The sequence below is a fragment of the Schistocerca americana genome, chromosome 2 (genome assembly GCF_021461395.2).
Source record: "Schistocerca americana isolate TAMUIC-IGC-003095 chromosome 2, iqSchAmer2.1, whole genome shotgun sequence".
Taxonomy (NCBI): Eukaryota; Metazoa; Arthropoda; class Insecta; order Orthoptera; family Acrididae; genus Schistocerca; species Schistocerca americana.
The window spans coordinates 1,114,498,458-1,114,515,434 of record NC_060120.1 but is presented as its reverse complement, the minus strand read 5'-3'; the positions used below and the strand labels follow the sequence as shown (position 1 = coordinate 1,114,515,434).

The following is a 16,977-nucleotide window of genomic DNA, read 5'->3' as shown; positions in this document are numbered from 1 at the left end:
ATTAACACAGTTTCAAATGAAGCTGTCAAAACGAGGTGGTTTTGAAAACATTTTTTCACATAGTAAAACACTATTTTCATGTGTTTGTCAGCCATGCTACTTCAACTTTATTATCTCGTATCTTTTCGAGAGAACGAAAGAAATAATACATTAAGGCAATGTATTCTGTACTTGTAGTCTGTAATGCTGCTGCCACCTCTAGTTGTTTTTCTCGTTTCATAACGGATGACGAGTAAAAACAGCTGTTGTTAAGGCTCCCGCTGAAGCCACTTTCTCAACACTACAAAAAAGTAACACAAGCGCCAGCAACAGTAGTGACTAGAGTTGGACAACACGATTCTTTTTCCCGATTCGATTCCTACGATTCAATCTCACACTGCGAATCGATTCCTACGATTCGTTCACGATTCTTTCATGATTCATTCTAGTCTGCGATGGCACGATTCTTACGGAATGCAAAAAGTTCTATATCTTACTCACAGATGGCAGGACATGCCTGAAATTGTCAATGGGGTTAGAATCGAACTGTGTCATGATAAGATATGCCAGAAATAGTTTATTTATGAGTAAACATGCATATGACGTTACAAGTGTGATTCTCGATTTATACGTGTAATGCCTTAATTGATAAAGGTAATGTTTGATTTGATTGCATCTATTGTTTTATTTCAGTACGACAGGAAAGAGGAGTCGATTTGTGCGAAAGGTGGTGCAAAATTTCGTGGTATGCCAGTTTGGTTGTGTGGCTTGAACGTATCTGACTACAGTTTTCTGTTTTATAGTAACAAAATCTAGCAGTGAGGCAGACGTGGTTTGGCTCATATCATCCTATGTTTTTCTGTGCTAAGATGTCTTTCCAAGTCCACATCACCCTTGTAATTCATAACGCAGCTGACAGCCCTCCCACACAGCAAATTTAGCTTAACTTTCATTTCTTCTAAATACAAAGCATAGGTATTTTGCTTTTAATTTGTCCGAGAACATGCCGCAGTCACTACTATTTACGTGAGAAGACGACATACTTCTAAACTGTAGGATTCAATCGTATACAGCGACATTACTTCATTAAAATTTAATATGAATCTGAACACGATAACATTCGAAAACTCGAACTTGAAATTATTAATTAAAAAGCTTTTGTTTAAAGATAAACTTAAAAATCAAAATCGGTATCTAAATATAAAATTTTATCCAAACTGTTAAAGCCGTTCCCAAGAAACACGAAATTCGCGTTTTCATTTAAAAAGTTATTTTGTGTAAAATCGCGTGCTGTAAGGAAAGACACCTATATACAGATAAACATAAAAACCAAAACTTTAACAACATTCAATATGTACTAACAAAGTTTTACGAGATGGCATTATAAAAACATGTGAAATAGTTTTTTATAATATAAAATTGCGTTTTTACGAATGGAGCTATGTAGGATATATATATTGCAAAATTGACTTTTTACGAAAAAATAGAACTATGTAGGTGAACTCAAAAAGCAAAAACCAGTCTAAATACAAAATTTCATCGAAATCGTTAGGGCCGTTTTCGAGATACGCGAAATATAATACATAATCGTGTGTATAGAAGGTGTGTGTGATTTGCATCGCATCTGCAACAAACAAAGAGGTACGTATTTATTCATCATACTTGTATTTCTTGATATTAATCGTCTGTATTGGGAGCTGTGTACTCGCTGTATATCGTTTCTGCCATCACTAGTTCGTGTATTACTCGCGCAAACTAAGGTGACGTTGGCGCGATGGTTGGTGGTAGCGATAGTACATGGGAAATGCCTTTACGCTCGTTCCCGTCAGCCACCGCCAAGTGTCAGCTTGGTTTCCACGAGTAATATTACGGCCCACGAACTTCGTTTGTTCGTTCCGAGCTTCCTTTGTTCACACGCATTCTCCACTTGACTGCCATCTTGCGGTCATAATCATTCGGCACGACTCGGCATGATTCGGAACTTGCCTTCGAAGCACAGCGTACTAAGAATCGATGAATCGTTGGATCTTGGAATCGTCACGACTCGGAAACACGCAATCGTTCTTACGATTCTTTTGAGCGACGATTCGTCCGTATCACGATTCTATTCTTACGATTCTTTATTTAGAGTCATTCAAATGAACGACTCATTCACGAATCGCCACAACTCTAGTAGTGACTCAGTTATGCGCACAAACAGCCAAATGCTGCCGGCATTGGCCGAATACAGCCAGACTCACTCAAATACTCTGGTCACCGCACACAGAAACAAACGCCACTTTAATCACACGCACTGAACAACAATGGTTTGTTTCGCCAGTGCTGATCTTCTCGCCATGCCGCACTGCTCTGATCGTGTCGCACCACGCCACCGTAACCGGGGTCTTATATGTAAATACTACTTTCATAATACACTACATACACCAACGCTTCAGACATTGTACTATTACTTTCGTAGATACCCCACCTTCATACTACATTCCACTACTGTAGATGCCTTGCAACATCTTAAATACTACACTGAATAGATGTACGACGATGTTCATGAAGCGAACGAAAATTCTAAAGTCTGCTACTGGTAAAAACAGTGTAACTGGGTTTGCAACAAAGCTACAAGAATTCACATTTCATTGTTGTGCAGTGGTCTGGTATGGAATTATGTTTTGGATCGACCAGATCAGCAAAGCTTCCCAAAGAAATACTGCAAACTTACCGAGTGCTATGGATCTAGTTGAAACTGTTAACAGTTTGTTTGGAGATGATATGACCAGCAGAGGGTTTAATCGCATGGTAATTCATGGAAAAGTACTTGCTGACATACTTGGCTGTCATTCAGACTTTGAAGAAGAAAAGGAAATCCATCAAAGGAGAGTGAAGAAGCAGTTTACTTATGAGTCTAACGAGGTACCCATTAATGAATGTGAAGGTTTCCTAAGGTAAATTTTTTCTACCTTATTGCTGATAGAGCTATCTGCTCACTAAAATATAGATTTGACCTAATGGACAGTCGTAGAAAGGGCTTCAGCTATTTATGCAATATTCATAATCTGCAGACGTGGAGATGTGAACAATTAAAACCCACATACTTGGCTCTTGATACTGCATTAAGTGATGTTGACAAATGTGACATCATCGCGAAGCGACTAAACGACGAAATTTTGATCTTAGCACCAATTATTCCTCCAGGAAGTCAGCATAAAGCTCACTATTTTACATTACAAAAGCAAATTTATTCAATTTTTGGCAATATTTTGGGAATCTTATGAATTCTCCTGATGTTACCATTTATCTGTAACTAATGGTCAAAGAAAATTTTCAAAAACCTAGTTGATAAATACCTACCTTGTGTCCTCACTTTCTCAGGAATAATTACACTTTTGGAAATTGAAATAAGAACACCGTGAATTCATTGTCCCAGGAAGGGGAAACTTTATTGACACCTTCCTGGGGTCAGATACATCACATGATCACACTGACAGAACCACAGGCACATAGACACAGGCAACAGAGCATGCACAATGTCGGCACTAGTACAGTGTATATCCACCTTTCGCAGCAATGCAGGCTGCTATTCTCCCATGGAGACGATCGTAGAGATGCTGGATGTAGTCCTGTGGAACGGCTTGCCATGCCATTTCCACCTGGCGCCTCAGTTGGACCAGCGTTCGTGCTGGACGTGCAGACCGCGTGAGACGACGCTTCATCCAGTCCCAAACATGCTCAATGGGGGACAGATCCGGAGATCTTGCTGGCCAGGGTAGTTGACTTACACCTTCTAGAGCACGTTGGGTGGCACGGGATACATGCGAACGTGCATTGTCCTGTTGGAACAGCAAGTTCCCTTGCCGGTCTAGGAATGGTAGAACGATGGGTTCGATGACGGTTTGGATGTACCGTGCACTATTCAGTGTCCCCTCGACGATCACCAGTGGTGTACGGCCAGTGTAGGAGATCGCTCCCCACACCATGATGCCGGGTGTTGGCCCTGTGTGCCTCGGCCGTATGCAGTCCTGATTGTGGCGCTCACCTGCACGGCGCCAAACACGCATACGACCATCATTGGCACCAAGGCAGAAGCGACTCTCATCGCTGAAGACGACACGTCTCCATTCGTCCCTCCATTCACGCCTGTCGCGACACCACTGGAGGCGGGCTGCACGATGTTGGGGCGTGAGCGGAAGACGGCCTAAAGGTGTGCGGGACCGTAGCCCAGCTTCATGGAGACGGTTGCGAATGGTCCTCGCCGATACCCCAGGAGCAACAGTGTCCCTAATTTGCTGGGAAGTGGCGGTGCGGTCCCCTACGGCACTGCGTAGGATCCTACGGTCTTGGCGTGCATCCGTGCGTCGCTGCGGTCCGGTCCCAGGTCGACGGGCACGTGCACCTTCCGCCGACCACTGGCGACAACATCGATGTATTGTGGAGACCTCACGCCCCACGTGTTGAGCAATTCGGCGGTACGTCCACCCGGCCTTCCGCATGCCCACTATACGCCCTCGCTCAAAGTCCGTCAACTGCACATACGGTTCACGTCCACGCTGTCGCGGCATGCTACCAGTGTTAAAGACTGCGATGGAGCTCCGTATGCCACGGCAAACTGGCTGACACTGACGGCGGCGGTGCACAAATGCTGCGCAGCTAGCGCCATTCGACGGCCAACACCGCGGTTCCTGGTGTGTCCGCTGTGCCGCGCGTGTGATCATTGCTTGTACAGCCCTCTCGCAGTGTCCGGAGCAAGTATGGTGGGTCTGACACACCGGTGTCAATGTGTTCTTTTTTCCATTTCCAGGAGTGTATGTGGTGTGTCAGCTTTTTCCGTTGAAAGCAGTATCATGAAGTCAGATGAAACATTAGCTAGTAACTTAGAGACTAGAATAATTTCAGAGTTGTCACCCATGGGAAAACTGGCCAGTACATACACTGAAAAATTGTACGAATTATACATGAGTCTATTAATGCAATATTTTTATTTTGTATCACACAGAAATTTGTGTTTTCCTTTTCTCTTGTGTACGTAAGAAATTTTACCATTTCACTGATTAAAACTAGTTTCGTGGAAAACTTTCTGGTACTGAGTTTTTTCTCATAGAACACTAAACTTATTTAGTTGAAGAGTGTCTTTGCTTGACATGTCAATATAAAATCAGATTTTTTCTTGTATTTTCGTTGCAATTTTTTCCAGTGGCAAATGAAATAATTTGTAAATTATAGAATTAATAACGGAAATTTTATATGTTCATCCTTTCCACTCAGTTTAATAGGTTGCATATTCTTATCGTAGCTAGAAAAATACAACTGGTCCAGGTTCTTTCTGCTTTCACTTAAACTGAACGAAGTTGTTTTCTACTGTTATTTAACCCCTGAATAAGATCCAGAAATGTACTTCTATTACGAAGGAATGTTTGTGAAGTACGTATTTTAAAAGAAAAAAAAATTCATTTCCAGGATCATTAAATTTAAATTTGTTTTTAAAAGTCTCGCCATGAGCCCAAGGAAAGGCGTCTAGGTGTGAGGAGGGGGGGTGGGCAGAGGGAGGGGGGAGGCAAATGACATGTCATTTATGGGGAAAAATGTTTTCAACCCGGTACTGGTGGGCTGCATCCAGCTCAGGCCAAACGCAGTTCAGATACTTCTGGGCATGATAAGATCCTCGAAATGCTTTAGATTCGTGCTTCTGCGTTACATCTGGCAAAACGTACTTTTTAGCTTTGAAATGTCGTTTATGAGTAACGTGCATGGATCCCTGGTAAATTTCAAGCTAATTTGGACACCAGAGATATTCCTTAGCGAGAGACATTTTGTTGACCTGGAAGGGGTAGCGTAGTACGAAATAGAAGTTAAGTGTTTTCAAAGTACCACAGTTGAGTTAATGCGTGTACTACCAGGGGACTACAAAAAGTAAATTACTCATTCTTGTGGTAGACGAAATAATTTTTATTGAACACAGCACTACGCTTCAAAGTGACACAGGTACGTGACAGCATTTGTAAACGTAGTCACCAAGTCTCCATAAACGACGACGGAACGTTCTACCAATCACTCAGTTCCCCGACGACAGAAATCCGCTCCTTTGTCACGGAGCCATCCGACAACCGCTGTGCGCGTTGTCCTCATCACTGGAAAATCTGCAAGTACTGCGATCAGTTCCTCGACTGCCTGTGCATTGTTGTCTGTGGTCGCTGTTGATGGCCTTCCATTCTGATCTAGATCATCCACATCCGTACGGCCTTTGTTAAATTATTTGCACCATTTCGCCAGGACTGCACGCGACACCGCATTTGTTCCATATACCGCGACTATACCACAACAAATATGTGAGAAATTTAGGTATTCTGCCCACAAAAATTGCACTATCAGTTTTGGAGTGCGTGTCCTCCATTTCACTCGCACATTTTCATGTACCTGTTATCGGTATCGCAGCTGCAGGACACCCAGGACACTGTCTCCCTCTGACAATCCACCACTTTTGTTGTGCAATGGTCTTAGCTCGTGACGACATGTGTAACATACTTTTTGAAGTCCCCTCGTACTTGGTTATACTTACACATAATCAACCGAAATAATTTGGAAACAATTAGTAACAAACGAAATACGTGTTTCAGGCTGCGCCCAACCCCAGCGACAACACAGTAATCTGCGTTGTCGGTCCCGGCCTGTTCCGTCTCCTTAGCGTGCTGGACAACTCATGGACGCAGTACGGATACGCTATGACCGAATATGTTCCATTCACGTGCGCCTCTTGGGTCACGTTCGACCGTCTCGTCTGTGGGACGAAAGATGGCAGGCTAATAATATTCGAATCTGGAGATCTGAAGTATATCTATGACATGGCGGAAACTAGTCTGATTGACACGAAAAGTTTCGAGGAGTAAGTAAGTTTTAGCTAGTCCACTTTTGAGGTGTAGCTATACTCAGAGCTCCAGAGACAGAAAGTTCTTCGATATTTTTTGCAAATTTTCCGAAAGTTCCCTTATAAAAGACAAAGTCTGAATCACGTCAAGAAGAAATTAAAGACATTAGCTGGCAGTGGGTATTGATTTAAATGAATGAGGAGAGATGAAAATTTGTGCGTGACCGGGATTTGAACCGGGGCTTCCTGCTTACTAGGTAAATGGGCTTACCACTACATCATCCAGTCACAGTGGTCATCCAAGCCACTATCTTCAAAAAAATTCCTTTGTTTCTTGATTTTTAGTGGCCTTAGGATATATATGCTTATACAAAGTTCGAAGCTATGAACCTAAGACTGTTCACTTTCTATAAATTGTTATATTGCTCTGTATTAGAGAATTTTTTAAGTCATCAGTTACACACAGATGATTAAAAACGCATTATGGTCTGTCAGAACAGCTGCGTTGAAGATTTCGTTTTGTTTCAGATAACTGCTACAAGGTAACTGCAGCTGTAAGTAGGCTGCTTTACCGAAATAAATTTGTTATCTCCTCTCGAGAAAGGGCTCGTCTCACACAATTGGTGATTCATTAGTCCTGAAACGCGCGATACAACTGGTGGAAGTAGGTGAAGAGGCAGACGTGATGAAGTAAAGGATGAAGCGAACGAACAACTGGGGGTAACGGCGAGGGGTCAAGAAGCTTGAAGCGGCGCCATCTTCCGAGGACTGACACTCTCATCTTCCTCAGACGAGGTGTAAAAACGGGGTCGACCTATTTGCCCAGCTCCAAACTGAAGACATTGCATTCATTCAGCTTGCTGGATATCAGAAGGAAATAATAATTTTTTGTGTTTAATTCTCATCGTGGTAACATTTTTCAAATCTTCTGACAGATTAACACTGTCAGATCGGAACACGAACATGGGACGCGCAGCTCTGACCCGCCCACACAGCTGTATTCCCACCAGTATCTGATTTCCTACATTACGAACTTCACAGAAGTTCTTCTGCATACACTGCAGGACTAGCACTCCAGGAAAAAAGGACATTGCGGGGACATGGCTCGGCCAGAGCCTGGCCGCAAGGGCGCCCATCCTTGGTGGTCGCGCACCCCCTCCCCACTCCGCCAACTATCTGTGAAAGGAAAAAAAAGTGTCGTCAGATGTTTTTCAGTCAAGGAAATGATTCAAAAGTGGGTGTTATGCAGGTTTTTGACAGAATCAGAACTGGAACTTTCTTATGCCTACTTGAAATGGCCATTCATCTTCCAAAATATTAAAAATATTCCATACCCCCAGGTCTAGTCCAGTCCCATACTGTCGTATGGGTGCCCTTGAGCCTAGGCTATTGTTTCCAAAATGAACTTTTTTACTTTGCAACGAAGAGTGCACTGATTCGATACTTCCTGGCAAATTAAAACTTTGCGCTCCACCCAGACTCGATCCGGCAGAGCACTGGCACACGAAAGGAAAAGGCCCCATGTTTGAGCCCCAGTCCAGCACACAATTTTAACCTGCCAGGAAGTTTAGAATCAGCGCACACTCCTCTGCAGAATGAAATTTCAATTCTGCCTTTTTTTTTTTTTTTAATCGGTTAGCCTTCTATACTTGTGCTAGTTCCAAATATTAACTTAAGCCGATGTGTTAACAGAAGTGGCAATCGTATCTTGCACAGCTCGAGAAAAGAGAAAAGGGAAGTTGTTGCCAAGAAAATCTGAAAGACCTTAGCGTCCTTTTTCTTGCCAAAAATGTTTTTCACATCTAAAAGAAAAAGAGCTAGCTGAACCCATGGATAACTACGTGGAGCTGTTGTTTCTAAATTTTTTTTTCCTCTGCAACAGAATACAGGATATTCTGTATGATTAAGGTATTTCTTTCGAAAGGTACTGAACGTTGTCTGTATTACGTAACAAACTATGTGAGACTGCTTGTTGATGGTACTGATATAACTTATAGCCTAGTTGGCAAGCTGAACTCGAAGTAATTTAAGATTATTAAAAGGAGGTGGCAATTTTCACTTTGTCTACTTTTATTTTATTAGTTCACAACTAGTGTCTGCCTGTTGAGCTATTCACATGTGATTTCCTGGATAACACAACACTATCTCCATCTATAGAAATGTAATGATATGAATGTAAACTTAACCGAAAGACACTCTTTGCAGTACAAAGATATTGACTTTATCCATTACAGATACTTTAGGACCCATGACTGTTATTTGAATGTAAATACATATAACTGCAACCAGTCACTTTTTTGAATAGTTATTTATTATTCCATGAACCAGTTTGCAAACCTTTTCAAGTTCATCTTCAGATGATTTTCGGGAAGTAACATTACTGTTTCTATCATAATGCTGGGTGCTGGATTTTGGCAGTATGGGCAGCTTTTTCTGTTAGTACTTATCTGTCTGCTTCAATTCTAATGGCCAGCTGATACATTACTTCACACGCTTTTACAGTATCTGTAAGCATTTACACTGTCATACAGAAGCTTTGCCAGCATTCAGCATGTTCCAGAAATCCATCTGAGGATGAACCTAAAAATGTTCATGGAACAATAAGTAACTATTAAAAAAAGTGACTAGTTGCAGTTTTATGTATTTACATTATATTCTGTGTGAGCTGAAACAGCAGCGATTTTCAATCTCTCTGTTCACTTTTGATTAAAATATGCTGTCTTGATGGTGTGACAGCTTGATAATTACGAAGGTATTACATTGACCTAAAAATAAAACTAAGCGTGGGAAAAAATCTCAAATACTCATTACTATTACTGTAAATTTTTATGTGTATTTATGGAGAGTTAAAAAATAATACGAAATAAGATAATGGGAAATTAAAAAAAGTTCTTATATATATATATATATATATATATATATATATATATGGAGAGTTAAAAAATAATACGAAATAAGATAACATGGGAAACTAAAAAAATTGCTTATATATATATATATATATATATATATATATATATATATATATATATATATATATATGGTGATGTAAGATTAAATTGTGTTTATTGCATGGATTATTTTCTCTTCGGCATTAGCAGAATCTACTGAGAAAATGTGTATTCTGTAGAACTGTTTGCCTATGAATAGGAGTATCTGGCTGATTCTGACTGAAAATTTCGATTTATTTTAAGAGATTGATTTATTTCCCTTCCTTCGCAGAGTGCAGAATTGGGAGATTTTTGTTCATGTTTTTGGATGTATGTTTTTTGTTTAGGATAGGTAGAGCAAAGGCACTTCTATTTTTAATGTTAGACTTTAAGTTATTTATTAAATGAGTCTGTTCTCTTGGTGGTGTGTCTTATGCTATTATCATTAGTATGGTTTTCAGTATTACAGTATTCATATAGCTTTGTTTTGGATGTTTTATTAAAAATGATCCCATAGATATTTGTAGTTTTTAGATTATTTACTGTGGCTAAATTTTCTATTATTCCTATTTCTTTGATGATTTCATCTACACCATGTTGATACTTTATCAACCTCCATATTAGTAAGTGAAAATATATCTTCTTATGAATTTTTGGATGATGAGATTTGTTATTGATTAATTTGTCTGCAGTTCTCATCATCATCATCATCATCATTTAAGACTGATTATGCCTTTCAGCGTTCAGTCTGGAGCATAGCCCCCTTATAAAATTCCTCCATGATCCCCTATTCAGTGCTAACATTGGTGCCTCATCTGATGTTAAACCTATTACATCAAAATCATTCTTAACCGAATCCAGGTACCTTCTCCTTGGTGTGCCCCGACTCCTCCTACCCTCTACTGCTGAACCCATGAGTCTCTTTGGTAACCTTGCTTCTCCCATGCGTCTAACATGACCCCACCATCTAAGCCAGTTCGCCCTGACTGCTACATCTATAGAGTTCATTCCCAGTTTTTCTTTGATTTCCTCATTGTGGACACCCTCCTGCCATTGTTCCCATCTACTAATAGCTGCAATCGTCCTAGCTACTTTCATATCCGTAACCTCAAACTTGTTGATAAGGTAACCTGAATCCACCCAGCTTTCGCTCCCATACAACAAAGTTGGTCGAAAGATTGAACGGTGCACAGGTAACTTAGTCTTAGTACTGACTTCCTTCTTGCAGAAGATAGTAGATCGTAGCTGATCGCTCACTGCATTAGCTTTGCTACACCTCGCTTCCAGTTCTTTCACTATATTGCCATCCTGTGAGAATATGCATCCTAAGTACTTGAAACCGTCCACCTGTTCTAAATTTGTTCCTCCTATTTGGCACTCAATCCATTTATATCTCTTTCCCACTGACATTACTTTCGTTTTGGAGATGCTAATCTTCATACCATAGCCCTCACATTTCTGATCTAGCTCTGAAATATTACTTTGCAAACTTTCAATCGAATCTGCCATCCCAACTAAGTCATCCACATATGCAAGACTGCTTATTTTGTGTTCACGTATCTTAATCTCACCCAGCCAGTCCATTGTTTTCAACATATGATCCATAAATAATATGAACAACAGTGGAGACAGGTTGCAGTCTTGTCTTACCCCTGAAACTACTCTGAACCATGTTCTCAATTTACCGTCAGCTCTAACTGCTGCCTGACTATCCATGTAAAGACCTTTAATTGCTTGCAAAAGTTTGCCTCCTATTCCATAATCTCGTAGAACAGACATTAACTTCCTCCTAGGAACCCGGTCATATGCCTTTTCTAGATCTAAAAAGCATAGATACAATTCCCTGTTCCACTCATAACACTTCTCCATTATTTGCCGTAAACTAAAGGTCTGGTCGTGACAACCTCTAAGACGCCTAAACCCACACTGATTTTCATCCAATTGGTCCTCAATTAATACTCGCACTTTCCTTTCAACAATACCGGAGAAGATTTTACCCACAACGCTGATTAAGGAGATACCTCTGTAGTTGTTACAATCTTTTCTGTTTCCATGTTTAAAGATTGGTGTGGTTACTGCTTTTGTTCAGTCTGATGGAAACTGTCCCGACTCCCAGGCCATTTCAATTATCCTGTGTAGCCATTTAAGACCTGACATTCCACTGTATTTGATGAGTTCCGACTTAATTTCATCCACCCCAGCTGCTCTATTCCACTGCAATCTGTTGATCATTTTCTCCACTTCCTCAAATGTGATCCTATTTCCATCATCATTCCTATCCCATTGTACCTCGAAATCTGAAACATTACTGATCGTATTTTCACCTACATTGAGCAAGTCTTCAAAATATTCCCTCCATCTGCCCAAGGCATCCACAGGATTCACCAGCAGTTTTCCTGGCCTGTCCAAAATACTTGTCATTTCCTTCTTACCTCCCTTTCGAAGACTGCTAATTACACTCCAGAATGGTTTTCCAGTAGCTTGACCCATAGTCTCCAGCTTGTTTCCAAAGTTTTCTCAAGATTTCTTCTTGGACGCTGCAATTATCTGTTTGGCTTTGTTTCTTTCTTCAACATGACTTTCTCTGTCTACCTGAGTTCTAGTATGTAACCATTTTTGATAAGCCTTCTTTTTCCTTTTACAGGCTTCCTTGACTGTATCATTCCACCAAGTTGGTTGCTTCATCCTACTTTTACACTCTACCGTTCCAAGACATTCTTTAGCCACTTCTAGTACTGTGTCCCTGTACATTGTCCATTCCTTTTCCAATGACTGTAATTGACTACATTCGAGTAACTGGTACCTTTCTGAGATCGCTGTTATGTACTTGTGCCTGATTTCCTTATCCTGAAGTTTCTCCACTCTTAACCTCCTACATATGGACTTGACCTCCTGCACTTTCGGCCTCACAATCCCAATTTCACTGCAGATTAAATAATGATCAGTGTCATCAAAGAATCCCCTGAATACACGTGTGTCCCTCACAGCCTTCCTGAATTCCTGAACTGTTATTGAATAGTCAATGACAGCTGTGGTTCCCCTGCCTTCCCAAGTATACCGGTGAATGTTCTTATATTTAAAAAAGGAGTTTGTGATTACTAAGCCCATTCTGGCACAGAAATCCAAGAGTTGTTTCCCGTTCCTGATGGCCTCCATATCCTCTCCAAATTTACCCATAACTTTTTCATACCCTTCTGTTCGATTTCCAATCCTGGCGTTAAAATCACCCATGAGCAAAACACTGTCCTTGTCCTTTACTCTAACAACTACATCACTGAGTGCCTCATAAAAACAATCCATCTTATCTTGATCTGTCCCTTCACAATGCGAATATACTGACACAATCCTAATTTTCTTGCTAGACACTGTCAAATCTATCCACATCAGTCGTTCGTTGACATACCTTATTGCAATTACGCTGGGTTCCATTTCTTTCCTGATGTAAAGCCCTACACTCCATTGTGCTATTCCTACTTTGACTCCTGACAGGTAGACCTTGTATTCTCCCACTTCCTCTTCTTTCTCACCCCTTACCTGAATGTCAGTATCAGCTAAAATGTCCAGCCCCACCTTTCTTGTAGCCTCTGCCAGCTCTACCTTCTTCCCAGAGTAGCCCCCATTGATATTAATAGCTCCCCATTTCATTACCATTTGTTTGCAAAGTCGTATGTTAAGAGTCCCTGGTTTGTCAGTTAGAGGTGGGACTCCGTCACCTCCAAAGGTCCGAGGAATTTGGCTCTGATTGTTGCCAGCATCATATTTAAAGTTCCATGAAAGCTGGTTGCTAGCCTTACTTGCCCCGAGTCCCATTGGGTTTTACCTCTAACGGCTGAGGGACTAACCGGTGGATTTGGTAGTCTTTGCCGTATGTGCACAAAAGTGACTACAACTCAGAATATGTCCGAGATGCCCAGCCCTATTCCAAAGTAACTGGTATCCCGACTGTCGGGACCACTTACTTGGCCACTCATACGTTGCCCGTGGTTCATGAACTAGGACATGACTACAGGAACCCACACCATGAACCACCTGCAGTTCTTGGATCTTGAAAAATTCCTAATTTGTCAACTGAATCTTCTTTCTTTATTGTAGTATCTAAGAAGTTAATAGAGGTATTTATTTCAATTTCGCTGGTGAATTTGATTTTATCATGCGTTTTCTTTAGTTTTGCATGCATGTTTCCTATATCTTCTTGTGTATCCTTTAATAGAACAAAAGTATCCAATATCTGTTAGGTTGATGATATTTTTGTTATTTTAGAATACTTTTCATGTCTTTTATTTGATTTTATTTTTTATTTCGATACTGTTTCATTTCTTACCATTTTTAGCTCTGTTCAAATTCATGTATAAATATGGTCATAGCATTAGAAATTCTATGCATAGCTTTATTCTTTGGTCGATGTGATACCTATGCCAATGTCAAACCAACATAGCAGCATATGTTAACCAAAACGAACAAAACACTCAAATATTCTGCCATTTCAATACTTATGACACATTTTTCTACTGCAGGTACATTTCTTTCTAATAAGTATGTACTCATATCATTACGTTCCTGTTAAGAGAGATAATATAGTGTATTGCCTTTTGTAAAGAATATCACTTCAGGACGGAGGAAGATAAAGATACTAAGTGTGAAGCGATGAAACAAATTCAACACAAATGGAACATACTACCTCCTTTTGTAAATTTATTGCTCTGGTACTGGCTGTGAAGAGAAAAAACACACAGAGATTTGTTTTATAACACTACAAAACGTGTGAGGCCTCCACTGATAGTTCATTTACAACTTAAAGTGCATTTGTCGATGAGAATAGTTTCATTTTTGTAGCAAAGTAAATACCCAGCCACACAGTGTATACTACAGGACACTTCAGTGAAATAGCATCCCGAGAAGTAGTGACACACTTTCATATAGGTTTGAACTGAGGATTTCTATGCTTTCAGCTACACACTTTCAACTATACTTCAAAGACAGCCAAACATTACAGTCACTTCATGCTAAGGCATTAACCTAATATTGCAGTAAAAATGTTTGTCATCTTCTGCTGATAATGCTACCTTACGTTGTCGATCAATAGGCATTACACGACACTATCCCTCCATACACCACTATATTACAGCGATATGGTAGCAAATTACCCCTTCATAACCATGTTTCAGCAAAATTGTAATAAATTTCGACACACATCGAGATTTGGGTTTTGTAACCGTGTTTCAAGTAATTTGTAAACATGGCTTGCTCTTTTTCCAGCGGGAAGATAGGAAACAAATTAAAAAAGCCTAGCTTTCTTGTAAAATCGGCTTACTGATTTACATATATACATGTATACAAATAATAGAATATTATTTATTTCATGCCATTTTTCATTCATTCAGTAATAGTAGCTAGTAACAACAGCAGAAGCAGTAATAATTGTAGTAGTACTAGTAGTACCCTTCTTTTCATGACGCTTTTGTAAACTCTTGGTATTAGAATGCATGTTCCTTCCTCAGTCTTTTATAAGTAACAGTCAGCTTGATGGAGTCATTGTCCACGGAAAATTTTTTGTATAGCTTTTGGGCACCTTTGCTAAAACATTTCTAACAACTTCTTGCCACGTTTTTCATCTTCAAATACAGTATATCTTCAAATTGATTATTCAGTTTCAACTTTTCAAGTGATTTGTGGAGATATATTAGTTGACCTATACTGGTAGGGAATCCATTATTTTGCCTCTCTGAGATCCACTTTACTAACTGATCTACACATTCTTCACCTTGTTACATGTAGGACGCATCTGCCTTTGAACTCGCAATTTTATAGAATTTTTATATATGTGACTTGTTCTGGAAGCACTGTACAGTTTACTTGCACTTGCTGTGATCTCATTTTTTACAGCTGCCAAAGCTTGAAGCCTTTGATTTTCTTTGTACTTGGTATCTTCATCTCATGTTACAGCCCGAAAACTGAAGCAAAATAATATGCTAAGATATGTGCTTTGTAACAGTTCATATGTGGAATCAGCATTGTGACACTAAATTGGTCTAGGTGTAAAGTGTAAATTAGACAGTAACTGCTATCTTCCAGTAGCTGACAGTTACAAAAAAGTAATTGGGATGCCTGTTTGTGTCAGATACGATTGCTTGTCTACTTAGCATAGTATTTTAGCCAACATGTGTTTTGTGCAGTTATAGACTTAGTCAGGATTTTGAGTATAGTCTCATTTAGGCCTACAATGAAATTCCAGGTGCCTACTCAACACGTTTGAACCACATGTATTTTGTAACGATTTAGACATCTGAAACACTTAATTTTAGAGCCTCCAGTCAACGTTTTAGACATTAATTTTGACAGATCACTTAGATTTGGAAATAACAACATTATGACACTTGACCTAAACAAAATGTGTGTGTGTGTGTGTGTGTGTGTGTGTGTGAGTGAGTGTGTGAGATGAGTCAAAGTTTCACTGACATAACTGTATGTCAGCTTACTGTTCACTCAGCATCTTGCCCTCTGTGTCCTTCAGCTGAGAGTTCAAGGTCAAAGAGGCCTGGAATTGGTGTACCATTCCTACTGTTTCCTTAAGTTGCACTGAGGAGGGGTGAATACAATCCTTTTGAAAATAAAGCAGATAGGATTAATTTGTGACCTCCTCCAAGTGATTACAAAGAATCTTTGCAAAAACACCTGTGAAAAGAAAATGTTTGCACAAAGAACGAGTATAAAATTTTCTAACATTATTATTCGCGAAAAATCGTGAAGTAAATGCTTCCAGATTTACAGAAATACGTAAGAAACTGTCAGTTACCTCTGTCGCGAAAGCTGAACATACTAATGACAAGGTTGAGGGAACACCCACTTACAGCTAATATAATGTCGTCGCCCCCTGCAGACTTGTGTGCATGTATGACTGTGTTACTGCGCTACTGCCCAAGGGTCAAAGTCTAGAAACAGCTTGCTGTGAGACTATAACAGTTACAAGAGCGAACAGTGAGGTAAACCACTAAGTGATCAGTGGCAGACTGTGCCCATGGTATATGCATTCTGGGTCTGTATGAATGAAGTAAATCCACGGCTGGTTCGAGATCATTCTTCACACAAGCGACACATCATTTGGTTCTCATTCCCTCTCCGACATTATTTGCTCTTATTTTCTATGGGATGTTGTTATGAACTTTGGATTATTTAAAAAATAATAATAATAATACATAGACATTCCTCTGGAGCAGAAAT

General features: G+C 40.0%; 1 protein-coding gene across 1 annotated transcript in view; it reads left to right on the top strand.

Annotated features, from left to right (window-relative positions):
- The window catches only part of LOC124594714 (cilia- and flagella-associated protein 57), a 287,883-nt gene that overhangs the window by 34,337 nt on the left and 236,569 nt on the right, over positions 1 to 16,977 (top strand). Inside the window, exon 3 of the mRNA XM_047133082.1 lies at positions 6,582 to 6,847. Within this exon, the coding sequence (XP_046989038.1) occupies positions 6,582 to 6,847 (266 nt within the window). The remainder of the gene's footprint in view (positions 1 to 6,581; positions 6,848 to 16,977) is intronic.